The following is a 12,997-nucleotide window of genomic DNA, read 5'->3' as shown; positions in this document are numbered from 1 at the left end:
ACAGGTGTCCACCTGCAATTACACTTCAGAAACAGCATGGCATCAAATACCTTTGGTTGTTCCACCATCCTGGTGAAAGTGTTTATCACACAACAAAACAGGGAAAAGTTGGGCTACTTAACCACTTTTTACCAATTGCACTACCATAATATAGCAAGTATGTTTATATGAATACACTGTTCTGAGAAAAGAACAGGACGCAATGCTTTTGTGTTCTGAAGTTAGGAAGTGGAAATTTTCAGTTAACCTCTAAGCCTAAGAGATATGTTTTTTTCAATTGAAGATGGGTACAGAAGACCACAGGGAATAAAACATAACTGCAGAAAATACTGAAATTATAGCTTGGATTTGAATGACGCTTTCTGGGGAGTTACCTTGGTGCCAGGAAATGAGGAGGATATTTTGCGTACTAAGATTGGCATAGTTTTATTGAAGTCAGTGACATTGAGCAGGAAGAGAGAATCTGATCCTGCAAAGTTTTGACTGAAATCACAGGCTGTGCCTGCCAGCCAGTGGGAAGACAACTGAGATTTAAGCAAGGAGTGGGATCCCAGCACCAGTGGCTGGATCTAGCAGATATGTGCTCTGAAGTCTTTTGCAGCTCTTCTCCTACTCAGTAGGCATCTACCATGTTCTTTTTAAAAACAACTTCCTCTTGACTTATGAACCAGCAAAAAGTGTCTTTCAGTGATATTGTTAGAGATGTTCTAGTACATATTAACAATAGCTTTGATATTGATACTCAGAGGACATAAGCACAGTTAGCTTTATATGCAGAGGCAGTATCTTTTTTAAGATGAACCCATGTAAAAGGGAGAAATATAATGTATGATTTAATCACTCATTTTTATGACACATCACTGGAATCTAACTTTTCTCTTTGAGGAAGAAAATCAGCTTCCTTCCTGTGACAAAGCCACCATGATTCTGCAGCCTCTTTTTCTAGTTTTAGTTACTGCCTTACTGAATTTTGAACTTGTTATGGGTTTTGTTTCCTCTCCCTCCAAATGAAAGTTAAAAATAGAGGAAAAGAATTATTATGAACTATACAGGCAGCCCTACAGAAGAATTATTGCAATAGAGGCACTCGACAGGGTGCCCAGAGAAGCTGGGGCTGCCCCATCCCTAGCAGTGTTCAAGGCCAGGTTGGATGGGGCTTTGAGCAGCCTGGTCTAGCGGAAGGTGTGTTTGTCCATGGCAGGGGGGTGGAACTGGATGAGCTTTAAGGCCCCTTCCAACCCAAACCAGTCTGTGATTATGTGACAGACTGCAATATAAACCAACACTGAACTCTGTAATAAAGAAGACATGCTTGAAAAATCTGAGATAAGGCCCCACTAATGACAAAGATGAGAAGTGAAGCCACTGACCTTCCCCCTTCACCGCCCACAGAAAGCCATGAGGCTAAATCCAGTGCACCTTTCAAACAGAACCTCCTGCACACCACACGTACATGTTAGGATCTCGCTGCACAATGGCAACACGAAGGAAGAACAAGCCCTTAGGCAGCTTTTATAACGCAACTGAACAAGACCGTGCCGCACGGCTTGAAACGGGGAATCAGGGGTAGAGCGCCCCCGCTCACCTAGGCCACATGCCGGCCGGGCTACCCCGTCACCGTACCGGCACCACCTCACCCCCCAGTCCTCCGTACGGCATTGCCTCCTGAGGGCTGCCGGCGCGCCCTGCGGCTGCGCGGAGGGCAGGCGGGCGGGGAGAGGAGAGGAGGGCAGGGAAGGGGAGGGCCGGCGCTGAGCGGCCTGTAGGCAGCTCCTCCTCTGCTCTCCTCTTCTCTCCTCTCGCCGCCCCCCGCCCCAGCCGGCGGCACCTCCGGGCGGCGGCTCCTCCCCCGCCGCTCGCCGCGCCGCGCCTGTGGCCGCCCGGCAGCATGGCGGCGGTGGAGACCCGCGTCTGCGAGACGGCTGGCTGCAGCAGCGAGGCCAAGCTGCAGTGCCCGACCTGCCTCAAGCTGGGCATCCAGGGCTCCTACTTCTGCTCTCAGGTGAGGCCGCTAAGCTCCTCTCCCAGCTCGCCCGTGGGGGTGCCCGCCTGTCCTCCTCACGCCGCGGGCCGGTTTTGGTCCGCGGCCCGGCGTGCCCGGCATTACCGCCCTGGCAGCCTTGGGTCCGCCGTTTGTGCCTGCGGAAAGTTCCTCCGCACGGTGGGGGACGAGTTGGAGCCCGGGGGGGGCCGGGCTCGCCGCCACGGGTGGGGCAGTTGCCCCTCGGGGCTGGGGCAATGCGGGACTTGGCTGCTGCCGGGCGGACGGGGCGGTAGTGAGGGGTGCGCGGCTTGACCTCGGCCTGAAGGTTTGGGTGGTAGGGGTGTGTGTGTCCATTAAAAATAAGGGCTTAGTGGGACAAAATGAGACGGGCTCGTCAAATTCCAGCGTGTGCGTTTCTGTGTCTGCATCAGCTCTGGCTCTGGAGTTGCTTGGCTTTGATAAACTTGTTGCTTTGAAAACGGATTTTCCTTTTCCTTTAAATACGAGCTTCTGGGAAAATTACTCGGTGCTCTTCCTTTTTTTTTTTTTTTTTTTGTGCCTTTAGATGTGTTGCTTTAAGGGTACTGAACAGGGAAACTCAGGTTAGGCCAGTTGTCACACAGCCATCAACTCCTGTTAGACATACTCTGTAGGCCTCAGCTGCCCTCACTTATTACCACAGTGGTAATATAGTTTGGTCCTTAACTTAAATAGAAAGGACTGTCTGATGGCTGTTGAGTGGGTTTTTAGTTTGTTTTTTAACAACAGTAAAATGCATAGCCTTGTGCTCTGAACTTGTATGTGTAATGTCTGTCACCATTGGTGAGGTATGTGTGCTTAATTCGGAGACTAAAGGTGAACTTCGCTGTCAGAATTACAGTTCTTGGGTAAAATCTTGACTGTAGATAAACTTAAAATCATTCAGTCACATAAGCTAAGGATAAAATTAACTTACTAGCTGGACAGGGTTTTTTCTGAGTCAGGATGTAAGCTGATAGTTGTAGTTTGAATGGGGCTGGGAGAAGACTTCCCACGTGCACGTAACACACCCACAGCACGGTTTCTGGTACTTTCCCCTGAAGTCTCTGGTGCCAGATGCTGGTAGTCAGTGCTAACTAGATCAACTGCAACTCCAAAGTGTTCTTGCAGTTCTGTGTGTCTGGTTCCTGTGTGGTGCTTATGGCCCCTTTTGGGATTCACGTGTTTTACTACCTGTTTTGACATGTCTGATGTAAACCTCATCATAAATGCATCTTCAGCACATACAGATACTAGGTGATGGTGACAAAGCCATTTGTTAACAGACCAAACAATCCTATGTGAGGAGTTCTACTAACATCTTCACTCTGTCCCATCTCTAACTCAGCTAATCTTATACAGGATGCAGAGATTCTTGTTACCCATATATTTGGTTTAATTATTTTGAAATATCTGCTACTGTTGTAAGGTAAAAGGGGAATTACCCAATAAATGTATTAGCTTGTTAAAATAGGCTGCTGGATAACCAGCCACATGCTTGTAAGGCTGTCCTGCCTAGAAAATCAAATCCTGAACTGTGAATCCCCGTCATCCTACTCCTGAGTGACCTTGGGTGTACTGTTTTTCCTCTCTGTGCCTCACTGTCCTCGTCAGTAAAGTAGGTAAGCACAATGATTCCCCAGATATGAAAGGTCCTTCAGAAGTTTTGGGACAACAGGAAGAAATTAATAGCAGCCTGTTTTCATGATGTGCAAAAAATCTCATGCACTGAGAGAACAGTCCTCGTGTTCAGCCTGCAGTGAGGACCTTCAGCCTCCCTGAGTACCTCCTGCAGAGCTGCCCCAAGATTCCAGCTCTCCCCATCATCTCATGTGTGTGATGGAGGAGACTTACTGCAGTGCTCCACATGGTCAGGATAGGTGAGGGGCTGCTGACAGCCTGGATGCTTGTCCACATAAGCACACGACAGGTTAAGGAGGTTTGAAAGCCAGGAATTTACCTCTGAACTTCCAGCAAGTTTCAGCTGACAGTACTGGACTGGTTAGCATTTGTGAAACTTTTCCAGAGTTCTCTCTTTGTTGGTTTTCTTTCCATTGTAGTATTTTAGATGTAACTGTTAGATAAGCTAGTGAGTGGGCCTCGACTGTTATTCCACATTACAGCACAGCCTGTGCTGTAGCTGCCATGGTTCTTTTCCTTACTTCAAGGGTGCATGTTTCTACCCCTTCTGTTAAGCTGGCCTTGATTCCTTGGTGAGCCACTTCTGTGGGCTTTAGGGTTTTCTTTTAATGGAGAAAAAGCAGTGGCATTGATGTTTTTATTTTGCTGGTTTAGCTCCCCAAAGCTTTGCATGGTGGGGTCATAAAACACCAGTGATCCAGGAGTGTGCTGCCAAAGAGCAGGCTTGTCTGTTGTCGCCCCGCACTCTGTAAAGTCAATCCATCCTTACTGAGTGCAGCGGTAGTATAGCTAGGGGTATGCAGGCACTGTCTCTGGGCTGAGAGAAGGATGGGCACAACAAACTATCTACACACAGAAGCCTACGATGACTTGTTCACACAGCCAAAACTCCAGTCAGAGCTAAAACTGAATTTGTAGGAGTTTGTTTTCTCCAGTGCTAAGAATAAACAGCAGAAAAGTGTGAACTACTGTAGAAAGGTAACCAGTAGGAAGCAATGTGTTTGAATTATAAGTAGTAATATATACTTTGCTAAGAAAAAATAATGCAGGATGTATAGGAATGAGAATCTTGCTGTAGTGAGGAGATTCATAGAATCATAGAGTGATTTGGGTTGGAAAGGACCCTAAAGGTTATTATCTCCAACTCCCCTGCCATGGTCAGGAACACCTTTCACTAGACCAGGTTGCTCAAAGCCCCATCCAACCTGGCCTTGATTAAACATAATTTTTCATCACTGCACATAAAGAATTCAAGACAACTTTTCAGGTAGAGTATATCAAGACAGTGATTTCCCCAGTGGGTTTATCATTTGTGTTTCTCCTTTCCTTGAGAAAGGGTGTTATTCTGGTCATTTGTTTCCCCCTGCATTTCTGCATCAAAAAGTATGCTTCAACAGTATGCTCCCAAAACACTCTGAAGTAATCTGACATTCTCTGAAATTCCTTTGAGCCAACACTGTTTTATCTCCGGGTGTTGTGCCCCTTGGCAATCTGCATACAGCTATTGAAGGATGGTTGTGCTTGTTGGTTATGGGTGAAAAGGGGGCCAAGGCAGCCAGGTTCCGGCTGAGCAGGGGGGTTTTCAACTGGTAATGGATGGGTTTTAGCAGTGGAGGAGCTGAGGTTTTCTGTTGAACCTCAGCATTATTTTTCTTCCTTTTGCTCCAAGGTGTAACAGGAGGGAATATTCTGTGGAGGGATTCTGTCTGCTGTTAACCTTTAATAATATCTTCACTTAGGCTAATAAATCAGGTACTGTCACTGCCAGCTACCTTCTTTCGCTGTCTTGCTTTCTCTTTTGTAGAGACTTGCTACAGTGTTGCTTGTGTTTATCATCTTACACTGAGGTACAGTAATTCAGTGTATCTTCTGAATGTGGAAATAACACAGAAGCCCAGCATCACATCTCAAGTGTATTGTTCCTCTAAGATGAATTTGCTATTGTGAAATCTGCCTTTATAGATACACGTGTCACTTGTGTGTCAGTTGTATGCAGTATACATAAACTGTGTTTAAATACACAAAAGATTAAAGTTTCTTCTATGCTTTCTGTAAGCTGCTGAATGATAAACAGAGGGAAAGTATTAACTGTTCTTGAGATTTCCTGTTACTACTTTTATGTGAGCCTTCTATTTGTAAATTGATCTCTGATTAATAATTTTGTGTTGCTTTTGTGAAAACTTCCTCTCTCACGCTATTTATATCTGTGTAAGTCTCTCAGATGAAACAGAGGAGTCTGAGGTGTTCTGTGGACTATATGCTAGGGTGGGGGCATTTCTGTAGCCCAATTCAGAAATACCTATTTCTAACCATGTGCTGGAAACATTCTCTTATGAAGTCAGTCACTTCCTGCTTTGTGTACCTGTATTGTCAGTCTCAGAGAGGCCTAGGTGTATGAGGTGATCTGGTTACAGACATGCAAGTGGGGCCTGTGATATAGTGAAGCTGCTGCATGTGAGCAATTGTTGGACATGTGTTTTAGGTGTTTGAAGGGAAACCATTTCTCCAAATTGTACAGTTACGCACCAATGGGGCTCTTCCCATTTGAGGTGGGACTTGTTAAATTGCAGCGTCAGGAAAGAAATGCTGCTCTGTTTTCTCAGAGGGTCTGTATACCGATTTACTCCTTTCCGACAGGCACATTTTCTCTGATACTCAGCCCTGGGCCCTTGAAAGCTTTGGATACTCAAGGTCACAGTGATTTGTGAAAAACCTGAGGAGAAGCATGTATTGCCCTGTCCCCCACTTTGTTGTTTCCTTTTGCATTCATTGTGTTGCAGCTGGGGAATGGGGAGCAGTGGACCTGGATGAAACTATTTTTTATCCTCTCCTGTGTCAGACTGTAGGACATAAGTGCCATATTTCATCTTGGTTCAGTGTTCTTTGCTGTGCCTAAAATAGGCTTAAAACCTGCTGCTTGGATTCAACTGCAGCACGTAAGAGTTTCATTTGGCACTCTGCGGATACCGTCTGCTAGAAGGTCTTTCGACAGATTTCCTTCACCAGGAAGCTGACATTTTTAATTGCCTATAAATCACCATAAATACCTGTGTCTGCTGTAAATGCCTGGTTATTGCTGGTGCACAAATGCTGAGCCCTCAATTTTCTGAAAGTAAAACTTCAGACAGCTTTCTGAGCTGGTGTTGAGAATACTGAAAGGATGGTCCAGTTTGAATGTCTCTGGTCCATTGTTCCTCTACCTGTCTCAAAAATTGCTTGTGTATCTGTGTAAATCTAAAGAGTTGCAAAATGCAGTGTATTCCTCAAAGGAAGGGCTCTGTTATGTAGGACACAGAAGTCTCAGGGTGAGATCAGGCTTTAGACGAAGGGGAAAGCCAACTTTGCACATACCAAGGTGCTGCATGTAGGTACTTCCCTTGATTTGAATCTGAAAATGTGTATTCAGCTTCCTGAAAAACTGACTGGTCATGTGTGCTACGTCGGCTGGTTTGGGAATTCTGTATTGAGTTTTCAGGCTAGAGGCTGTCTCTGTGGGCTTGTACCGCACCGGGAAGAATAGGGTTCAGCATGAAAAAGAGGTAACTGTTTTATTTAAACATCACTTGTATTAACAATTGTATTCCTCAACGTACGTGTATTTATGGATAAAATGTAGAGTTAATCTGTATTGTATTAAATCTATATTTCACTGATAACCTGATATTTTTCTTAGACGAAATGGTGAACTTCAGCTTTTTTTTGTCTTCTGTTTTGCATACCTTCAAGGTGGTTTGGTTAAAATTGAGTTCTCATTAAGCAAAACTACATGATCTCAGATTAAACCCGAGACAATTTTACATTAGAACAGACATTTTAAAGTTCTATTAAAATAGTTGCTCAGAATATTTTAAATACAGTGTACTGCTTGGCACTGTTTCCTAGACATTTACCTGTTAGAATTCAGGGTATAGTGACATGCAAAGGGACAGCCAGTCTGTCTCACAGTCTTGATTCCAGACGTTTTTTGTTTTTTTTCCCTTTCTTTTATTTTTTTCCGTGTAGAATGCGTACTTTTGGAAATTCATCACGGTGGCTCTAAATGATGATCACAGTGAATGGAGAGGGGTAATTTTATGGAAATTGGACATGAGTTGGAGTTCTTGGTAACTTGGGGTGGTTTTTGCATACCTGCTGATAGGTGTATTTACAGTGTCAAATGCCAGGTTGTATAAAGCAGCACAACCCAAAGGTGAAGGGCAGCATGAGGAAGAGTGTCAGCCTTAAGGCTGGAAATCACTGATGATGAGTTGGCAGAGCCAACTGAAGTGAGCTGCTATCTTGCAAAGGCAGTTCAGAAACACAGTGAGTATGCCTTGGATTCTGTGTTGTGGTGCCTGCACAGCTTCCTGTACTTGGATAGCTTATTTAAAGCTAGTTATGCCTGTGCTATACAGAGGTTAGCAGTGCAGTTGTATCCTGATCTTGGTTGATTTAGCACCCTTTTATCCTCTGGAATTTGCGGTTGGCTGGGCTTTTCTACCTCTTAATCAGGTTGTGTAGATACATGAACCAAAAGAGTAAGAAGCTCTTTCCTATGACTGTAGAGATGACAGTAAATATAGGGGAAAAAAATCCTTGCTAAGTAGTTTAGTAACTGTTTTAAGGGCTTTGGTTTTGTTCTTTCAATGACTGGTTGAAAGAAATGAAAGGCCTAAGGTATTTGGTATGTTGGTAGTGAAAATGCACTGTACTGTAAACCAAATTCTGCTGTGCTGCATGTTTCTGTCGATACTTCAACCAGTAAATACGTGTTGGGGCAAGTCCTTAGGGTAAAAATCATTTACAGAAGTAACATGGATTCCACCAGGTGATCCAAGAGGAATCTTTCTAGATCATAATGCTGGTTGTGCATTTGGTTACCTTTTGGTAATGGCCCAGGTTCTGGTGAGCACTGAGTTAAGCTTGTCTTTAAACACAGAAGCAGTGGGGTTGGCTTAAGTGTGGCTTGAAGCCAGAAATGCTGTTAAAGGTTTAAATATGTTATGGCTTCTGTCTAAAAATCACAGTTGTGTTTTTCTTGATGACAGAATAGTTGTACCCAAGATTGCTCTAAACAAATGGAAGATTACCCCTCCTCCCCCTGCCTTTTTTTATGGTCATACATTTGACCTCAGTTCTTGTTAAGCCCTCCTCAGTGTTTCCAAGTCTTCTGTCTCGATTGCTATATAAAAAATGGTTGCCATAAAACCAAAAATGCTGTAGGTGAGAAGGGTGGGGATGTTAATATCAGACATACTAATGGATAATGTAGCGTTTAAAATGAAATCCAGGAGTCTTCCAAGAAACTTGAAGCCAAATTCATATTATTCATGTATACTTTCCCCCTGAAGCTAATTAATGTTTTCAAATACAGCCATGTGAGATCATGTATTCCTTTTTTTAAACTGTATCAGAAAAGATAATTCTTAATATTTTCATTTTGATATTAAAATCAGCCTGGATATTTTTTCCTGAATTTTGTTTATTTAATAATTGAAAATTTCCTGTCCTGATCTGTATATGGCATGGGAACATGGAACAATCACTAGAGACAGGAATGATGATGGGAAGATTGAAGTAAATGTCTCAGCAGAAGGCTGAGGGGAGAAGGCTCAGTGAAAAGCAGAATTTTCTCCAGAAAATTCTCCAGAAAGTGGCTCAGATGGAGAGAAAGAGCGGCTTTCCCCCATGGCTTGTCAGGAAGTCTGCTGTATAGAAGGTGAGGGTTTATGCAATATGCAGTGGTACATTGGTAGTGCTTTGTTGCCAGAGCTATGATTCTCCAGCCTCTGAGATGACAGCTGCCATATTTTTTATCTGGAATTGCTAAGGCAGAGCTCCGCAGGCGTGTGCGGTGTAGTGCTTGTGCAGTAAGTTGTTAAATATAAATAGTTTGTGTGTACCCAGTAAGTCCGGTGCTTACAGGAAGCATATGACTGATCCTACACAAAATATATGGGCTGTAGGTGGATGTGCAGCATATCCTTTGAGTGCCTTCCAAAAGTGTCAGATCAAGACGGAGATACCCATTGGCTGTATACTGCATGCGCTTAAAAAAAATGCTTAAGACTCAGTGTGTGTAGTTGTTGCAATTGATGGATGTGTGTATAGTGCACGTGTCTGGGATGTCTTGGTGTACAGCAGCTTGTTTGGAGCAATGCTTGTAGCAATTCTGACGGAGCTGCTGTTCCTCTGGAAACAGAGGGCAAGTAAAATCTGGGAAACATGTTTGGGAAGGCTCAGACATATGGCAGCCTTATGTTGGATTCTCTTCAGCTGTTTACAGCTGCAGGAAATAAAGAGCCAAAAAGGAGCCTGCTGGGTTATGATACTGCCAGTGCTGCAGCATTTGCCTGGTGTTTTCAGGTTATGGGGCCTGCATAAAGAAAGACTGTTGGTGCCGGAGAAAGGAATGGCCTTGGAGAATACACCCCAAAATTGCATGGGGAAGGGGAGAGAATGAACTAAAACCAGCAACTGCCACAGCTGATGTATGTATTCATTCCCAAAATGCTCTTTTGTATCCCAGGAAGTGGACTCTAGATTTGTAGACTTGGTAGCTGCTTTAAGTCCTTGGTTGTATAATCTTTCTCCTTCAGAACAGAGGCCTGGTGTTTAAAAAGGTTTAAAACCATACTGGTGCTTCTAATGTCCTTGAAATAGGGGTTTTAGCATTTTTATTTTTCTTAAAATAGGCCTCAGCTCCTGCTCCTTTTCTCCCAGCTCTCCAACGAAAACCAGATCATAATGCAGCACAAAGGTCTGTGTATGAAGCGGGTTATACAAGTGTGACAGTAAAGCCTCCTGCTGCTTGTTCAAAAAGATGTTCTCTCTGGTAATCCAAAGTGTTGGTTTCAAGGCCTCTTGTTGCCCAGACGATTATGTAGCACCATGGCATGTTGAGTACCAGTCCAGAGAATGTGGTGGCTCTAATTCTGTAGTGTAGGAGAAGGATGATGAACAGCTGGTTTGGGTAATGAGTAGAACAGCACACAAGAGGCTTTCTCTGAATATAGGCATTCTTGTGCATCACTTCACTGTGGTTTTGTGGGTACAGTTTGATAACCACTGGTTGCAAGACTAACAAGAAGATGGGAAGAAGATGGGTCTGCAGGAGTAGACAGTCAAGACTGCTCAGTAGCAACCAGAAGCAGGGGTAGAATATTACACACCAGGCTTAGTTTACAGATCTGCTGGCTTGGGCTGGTTGAGTGTTGTATACATTAGTTTGAATTAGTTGTTGGCTCTGGATGGTGGTTTTACAGTGATGATTCAGCATTAGTATTGTCTTTCCTTATAAAGCAAAACAGTTTGCTTACTGCTTCTTTCTTCAGAAATTCAGCTGTTATTCTAAATGATTGGAATTAGCTGTTTTCTAATGGTTGTTTTGAGTGCACATACCCATTGAATTAGACTTTCTACTACAAGCCCAAGTAATTTCCTAATTAGCACCTTAAAGGATTACCTTTAATGCTGCCTTCTGCAGCTTGTCTTCTTAAATCTCTCCTTTTTTCATGTCTTTATCTTAGTCTTTTTTCAGTCTCCTCCAGCTGCCAGCCATCTCCATCTGCCCCTTTGCTGATTGTCACATGAGCTGCCCCTACTTGAGCTTGGACAGAAGAGAAAAAACTCAAACTCCTCCTTCACAGTCATTCTTGTCTTGATTTACATTTAAACTTTATTATGGTTTAATTTCCCATTTTCATTCAGTAGCCCTCACTTCCCACCCCCCCCAGTCTATTTTATTTGTTCCCTTGTGGTTGTGGTGATTGGCCCATGTTGCTTTCCTGTGCTGGGGAAGAAGACAGAAGGATTCAATTAGTGAGAGGAGATGGTTTCTTGTAGGAGCCAAGGGAGTGCCATCCTGCTCACTGCAGTGCTGTCAGATCTGGTATGGGGGTAGACTGTGTTTCAGCCAACATGGAACAACTGTGGTGTTTAATTACTCATTAAAGTGATAAAGGCACAATATTTAGTAGATAGGATTAGATCAGTGTGTTTTACTATGATGGGTGCATCTGTTTGGCTCTGCTTTCTGTCTGTTCTGGCTCATAAGCTGTTGAATGTAGTATTTTATATTGTTGAGACTAGCAGTTACAGTAGCATTTACTGCATGTTGCTGCAAGGGTTAATAAAATTGGTCTTCTAGTTTTCTTTTAAAATAGAGATGCTTCTCTTTTATGGGGATGTTATGTCTGTCTAGGGTAATGCTACTTAAAACAAACAAACATACGTAATGTTTACATTTTGTTTGCAATTCTAGGAATGCTTTAAGGGAAGCTGGGCTAGTCACAAGTTATTACACAAGAAAGCAAGTAAGTACATTTTTAAAATCCATTTTAATAATGTTTTGAATTTTTTCTTTTCCTGTGCAGCCAGCTGTAGATGGCCCTGCTGAGCAGGGGGTATAGAGGACCTACAGAGGTCCCTTCCAACCTCAACTGTTCTGTAATTCTGTGTCTAAGAATGGTATGGATGTTTCCAAGATATATGGCACTGGATTCCACATACCTGAAATTTTGTCCAGTTCCTGATACTCTTAAGGATCTACATAAAATTTTGGATCCAGTGGTACAGATCTCTGTTTCCGTTCCCTTTTCTTTTTGTGTAAAGCATTCTTCAAGCTATATTGCTAGGTATATGAACAAAGAAAGAGGGATGCTGAAATAAAGGGCAAGGAGAATAATAAACCGTTATTATAAGGCATTGCTAGGCTTGTTCCATCGTAGCATTTTGATACCTAATGTAGTAAAAGGCAGTAAAGTGGGAAAGGTTTGTGTGAAGGCTTTGTGATAAGACACTTGCAGGCAAGCCAGTGAGAGTGTAGCTGTTTGGTACGTTTGGGGTGGTGGACCCCTTTGGGAAAAAAAGGAAGATGCTTTTGTGTACTGATGCAACCATTCATGGAAGGATGTATCATCGCTAGGATTTTGCTGAGTTTAGTTGAAGGCAATAAGAGTATCTTTATGCCTTAGTTACAGCTGGTAGCTGTGGCACAGAAATACTAGTAGACTGGTGGACTCTCCCTTATCTGAGTAGTAAAATTAATCCATGAGTTTAAAACCAAACAATCAAACAGAGAAAGTCTTGTCTCCTCCCTGCCACTCCCCTGCCCATCTTCATCAATTCCTGTTTGAAAGGGAGGTGGGAATAAAAAGTAAGTGGCATGGCAGGAATTCAGATCCTCCAGTAATTTATATCGTCCTTTCCTAAAATCCAATAAAAGTCCATTTTCCATGATAGATGTTGCATGGATGTTAGGTTGGAGTGGCACAGACAGTTAAAAATGTTTTCCTTCTTTCTACCTTCTTAGCATACGGGGTCACATAGTTCACACTTGCAATCTGAATCCTGTTACTTTGTACCTGCATGGAT

At 43.3% G+C, this 12,997-nt stretch overlaps 1 protein-coding gene across 2 annotated transcripts in view; it reads left to right on the top strand.

The window, feature by feature from the left end:
• Positions 1–1,796: 1,796 nt before the first annotated feature.
• Positions 1,797–12,997, top strand: part of METAP1 (methionyl aminopeptidase 1) — a 28,977-nt gene continuing 17,776 nt past the window's right edge. For both annotated transcript variants that reach the window (XM_065691505.1, XM_065691496.1), the window contains exons 1-2: positions 1,797–2,002; positions 11,886–11,937. In XM_065691505.1, coding sequence (XP_065547577.1) covers positions 1,889–2,002; positions 11,886–11,937 — 166 coding nt within the window. In that variant the 5' untranslated portion in view covers positions 1,797–1,888. The remainder of the gene's footprint in view (positions 2,003–11,885; positions 11,938–12,997) is intronic.

Source organism: Lathamus discolor, chromosome 1, assembly GCF_037157495.1.
Source record: "Lathamus discolor isolate bLatDis1 chromosome 1, bLatDis1.hap1, whole genome shotgun sequence".
Classification (NCBI taxonomy): domain Eukaryota; kingdom Metazoa; phylum Chordata; class Aves; order Psittaciformes; family Psittacidae; genus Lathamus; species Lathamus discolor.
The sequence above is the reverse complement of the archived record's forward strand: the minus strand, read 5'-3'. Positions and strand labels throughout refer to the sequence as shown.